General features: G+C 35.4%; 1 protein-coding gene across 1 annotated transcript; it reads right to left on the bottom strand.

Moving 5' to 3' along the window:
• Positions 1-2,285: 2,285 nt before the first annotated feature.
• On the bottom strand, positions 2,286-3,186 carry LOC116117247. Its single transcript, XM_031403283.1, has one exon. The coding sequence runs from the start codon at positions 3,004-3,006 to the stop codon at positions 2,395-2,397; it is 612 nt and encodes a 203-aa protein (XP_031259143.1). The 5' UTR covers positions 3,007-3,186; the 3' UTR covers positions 2,286-2,394.
• Between the last annotated feature and the right edge of the window lie 1,228 nt (positions 3,187-4,414).

Here is a 4,414-nt window from a genome sequence, read left to right as displayed (position 1 = left end):
GTTATTTGAATCAATCAGTTTTCCTGAGAACTTCATATCAACGATGCAACTCAAACACTCCCATAAAGAAAATAGGAGAAAGACAATATAATCGTCGGTGGGGATCCTTCTTTAGAGCTTCCAATCAATCCAACCACTAAATATAAAAAGGAAAAAGAAATTATTAAAGAGATCTCACCACAGGCTAGGTAGCCGCATTACAATTGTATTATAAAGTTTATAATGTGCTAGCAGTGGCCCAGCGAATTCATACACGGAAACACATGTTCTTTTCATTTCTGGTAAACCAAACTCTCTTTGATCCTTTGGGGCCCCCGTATGAAGACGCGGGAAAATTCGTTGCGCTTTGATAAAGAAATATCAAATAAAAGCGTATCCCCGTCAATTATCAGAAGCAGCAATGGTCAAACAAAGGAAAGGAAGAGACCAAACTCTATAGCTAAGCATCTTAATTTTATACTTTCACTTTCTTTCAAATTTGGTCTCACATTTTTACAGTTCAGGAGCTAAAGGAAAAGGGTAAGAAGAGAATCATTGAAGAGTTGGGTAATTATTGGTCCAAAATAGGCATGCTCTCTTTCGTGGCTTAATGATTAAGAACTAATTAAGGTTTTTGTAAGCTTCTATAAGCTGTGGCCCTCGTTGGATTAATCTATAATCATTTGTAATTAATCTGTGAACTGAACACACACGTATGAAATGTGAATGCAGGCATGCAGCTAAAGAAATGTGACTGTAGTTAAAGCTATGTGAACGAGACTTTAATTGGAAATTAACGTGATACCTTGCCATCTCTTTCTTATAATTAATTTTCTAAACGAAAGATAAAGATGGATTGAAATGAATTAATTAACGTAAGCAGTCCAAGACATGATGAATTTGTGATAAAGCTAGGTGAACAAGACGTTTCTATATATGTTAAACTTTAGGGTTAGACATGAAACCGAGCTACGAGATTATGGGAATTCCCTTCTTAGAGACATTGAATTTTTACACTAAGTTGTCATTTGCTGGAGGGGCAAATGTCGACAAGGTTTAGCGGCTGAATTGATCGAAAAGATAGAGGCTGTCTTCTGCAGATAATTAGATGCCTGCATGGCATGGCCTCCCTCATGCAATTAGAAAGAAAGAGACAAAATGAGAGTGGCTGGCTGGCAATTAAGAATTGCATGCATGTTATAATTAATATGAACATGTGACGTTTCATTTGATAATTTATTAATGGTCGGTGTGGTGAGGCGATTGGTAATTAAAAAGTAAAATTTGATTGTGGGTTGACAAGGCAGGTGGTGGCCGTGGCGTTGAAAAATTAATTAAATCTCCCATTTTATTCAAGTTCCTAATTTGTTTCTATGCTTAATTATAGAGATTTAGACTTAAGAGAATATAATGTCATGTTTAAAGGATTGTAATCTTAAGGAATCCTATAGATATTTATCACATTTTGGTAACTATGAAGTTGTAATTATTTAAATATATTTTCCTGTAATTGCACGATACCCACAAGTCATCATTGCGTCACATATTTATTGATAGATTTGGGCTTATGACAGGCCACCTGAACAAGAACCCCATTACATTTAGCATAGCCAAGTTAAATATCATTTATAGTAATGGCCCAATTGACCTTATCAACTACAGTGTATTCATGAGTGTTTTAACGGCCTTTATATAATAATAATAATATTGAAAAGAAAGAACACTGCAGTAATCCCATTAGGTATAATCCACAAAGTAGATTATGAAGTAAATTCAATAAAATCCACTGTAGCAACGCACGCCTTGACTATTCTTCATGAGGATCATATTTAGCAATTCACCGTCACAGCCTCGTATAAATGAATCGAACCTGAGATTGTAGGTTGAAGTCATGCACAACTCCGCCCTTATCACTAGGTTATGTATGGGTGGTTATATGGAATTTGTACAAATTATGGATTCAAGCTTAACACTATTGAATTCCATCTCATTCACAAGTTCAACAACTCTTTAAGGTAACATTTTTACCTTTTGTTCTTATTGTTAGACCTATGTATTTGGAATTATTTTTAGAGAGACCTAGACATGCTGTGTGTTTTGGGTGGTTGAAGGGACTCATTTTGGTTTGAAAAAAGTTGCTGGATCTTGGTGTGGTTTTTTTTTTTAGAAAAAATATGCAAAAATTAATGACAATTTGTAAATCCTGCTTCCCCAACCTTCAGATTTCATCATATTGCCAAACACAAACAATGAACAACCGACAATACAGTAACTCATGCTACACAAGATTTGCTAAAAGATATAACAACATATACAATAAGAGTAATAATATTAATCATTTTTCCTCTTTTTTTTAATGCTAAGAACATTGACTAATTATATATCAAAACATGGGAAAACTGCAAATTAAATTCACTAAATTTCTAACAAATAATCTTTCTTAGATGAAGCATTTCTGCTGCTGCTGGAGAGGCTCCATTGATCTGAAAACGCTACAGAAGATGCTATTGATGAGACCCCATTTCCACACTTAGCAACTGTTCTCACACTCTCAATCAACTCTTGTGTGCGACCCTCTTGTGACAATATCTCCAACAACTGTTGTGGACTGATCACAAGCTTCACTTTCCAAAACCCACTACTTGTATTATACTTGGAGAAAACTTCTGTGTATGACCTCTTTAACGTCCCATGATAATCACAAGACATTCTGTAAGAAGAAACAAGTGATGTGGGTATGCTGTTTGATCTCACATGGCCTTCTCGGACGATTTGGCCACCAGGGTCTGTGACTGTGGTCTCATTCAGTGGAAGTAAATAGTAAGATTTTCCTGGTAAGAGGTCTTCATGATGAGAGAGTTGTTTCCAGAAAAGATCATGGCTTGGAAAGATGGCGTGGCCTGGAAACTCATCAGTGATACAAGCTGCAGTAATTGGTGGATAAAACTCCATGATGCCACCAGTGGAAGTTATAACTTTAATTACTCCTTCAACTTCTCCAAACCCTCCGAATAAACAGTTTCCCATAGCTACCAAGATAGTAACTCTCTTCTCTTTAGAGGGAGGGAAAGTAATGAAGAAATGTGTATATATATATATGGAGAAAGATAATATAATCGTCGGTGGGATCCTTCTTTAGAGCTTCCAATCAATCCAACCACTGAAATATAAAAAGGAAAAAGAAATTTATTAAAGAGATCTCACCACAGGCTAGGTAGCCGCATTACAATTTGTATTATAAAGTTTATAATGTGCAGTAGCAGTGGCCCAGCGAATTCATACACGGAAACACATGTTCTTTTCATTTCTGGTAAAAATTCTAGGTCAAATAAATATACATAATAATTAATAAACCAATCTCTTTGATCCTTTGGGGCAGGCCCCGTATGAAGACGCGGGAAAAATCGTTGCGCTTTGATAAAGAAATATCAAATACAAAGCGTATCCCCGTCAATTATCAGAAGCAGCAATGGTCAAACAAAGGAAAGGAAGAGACCAAACTCTATAGCTAAGCATCTTAATTTTATACTTTCACTTTCTTTATCAAATTTGGTCCTACATTTTTGACAGTTCAGGAGCTAAAGGAAAAGGGTAAGAAGAGAATCAGTTGAAGTAGTTGGGTAAATATTTGGTCCAAAATATGCATGCTCTCTCTGCTTTGTTTTGCTTTTTATAAAGGACAAAAGTGAAAGTTTTTCATAAATTCGTGGGGCCAAAAGTTAATTAGCTTAGATATGATAAATAATAGGAGGATGTTAATGGTGGAATTACTGTAGAACCGCTAAGCATCTTAATTAAAAAGAAAAATGGCGATGGTTTCAGAAGAAAACAAAAAAAAAAAAAAAAAAGTGGGAGACCACGGAAACTCTGGGGAAGGCCTTTGGTCGTCCACTTCATTAAGCTTTTCAAGGCACTACAGATTAACCCACTATTTCTTTAATATCAGTTGCTAACTATTGAATTGAATCGTACCAAAACTCTGGTTTCATATTGAATGGGGGTGGATCCAATTTTAATAAAAGTAAATGAATTCAGTAGCGGTTTGCCATCATTGTTTGTTATTGTAAAACGTGTAAATTTCATAATATATTCAAACTTTTGCCTTTAAATCAGAATAACTGTGTCAAGTTTAATAAAAAAGCAATCCGGGGTGGCTTTCTCTTTTTTCTCTTTTCTAGTTTTTCTTTTTCCTCCCTCGGCTGCCGCTCTCAATCATTTATGTTTCCTTATCCTTCGTAACCAAACGGCTCCGCATGCACCTTTAGAATGGTAGGTTTTTTTATGATTCAGTATTTTGCTTAATTTTAAGGTTTTGCATTGTTATTTATCTGGGTTTGGTGCTCGCTTTTATGTTTCTTTTTTGTCATTACAGCAGACAGCATTCACCTAACGAAAACAATGAAAGCAGAGTCTTAAGGTAACATAGAAGCTGAAA

The sequence above is a fragment of the Pistacia vera genome, unplaced genomic scaffold, assembly GCF_008641045.1.
Source record: "Pistacia vera cultivar Batoury unplaced genomic scaffold, PisVer_v2 Contig800, whole genome shotgun sequence".
Taxonomy (NCBI): Eukaryota; Viridiplantae; Streptophyta; class Magnoliopsida; order Sapindales; family Anacardiaceae; genus Pistacia; species Pistacia vera.
This window is presented reverse-complemented; position numbering and strand designations above follow the sequence as displayed.

Bases quoted from the DNA above. Each gene is read 5' to 3' on its own strand.
- LOC116117247 (XM_031403283.1), bottom strand. From the start codon at position 3,006: ATGGGAAACTGTTTATTCGGAGGGTTTGGAGAAGTTGAAGGAGTAATT.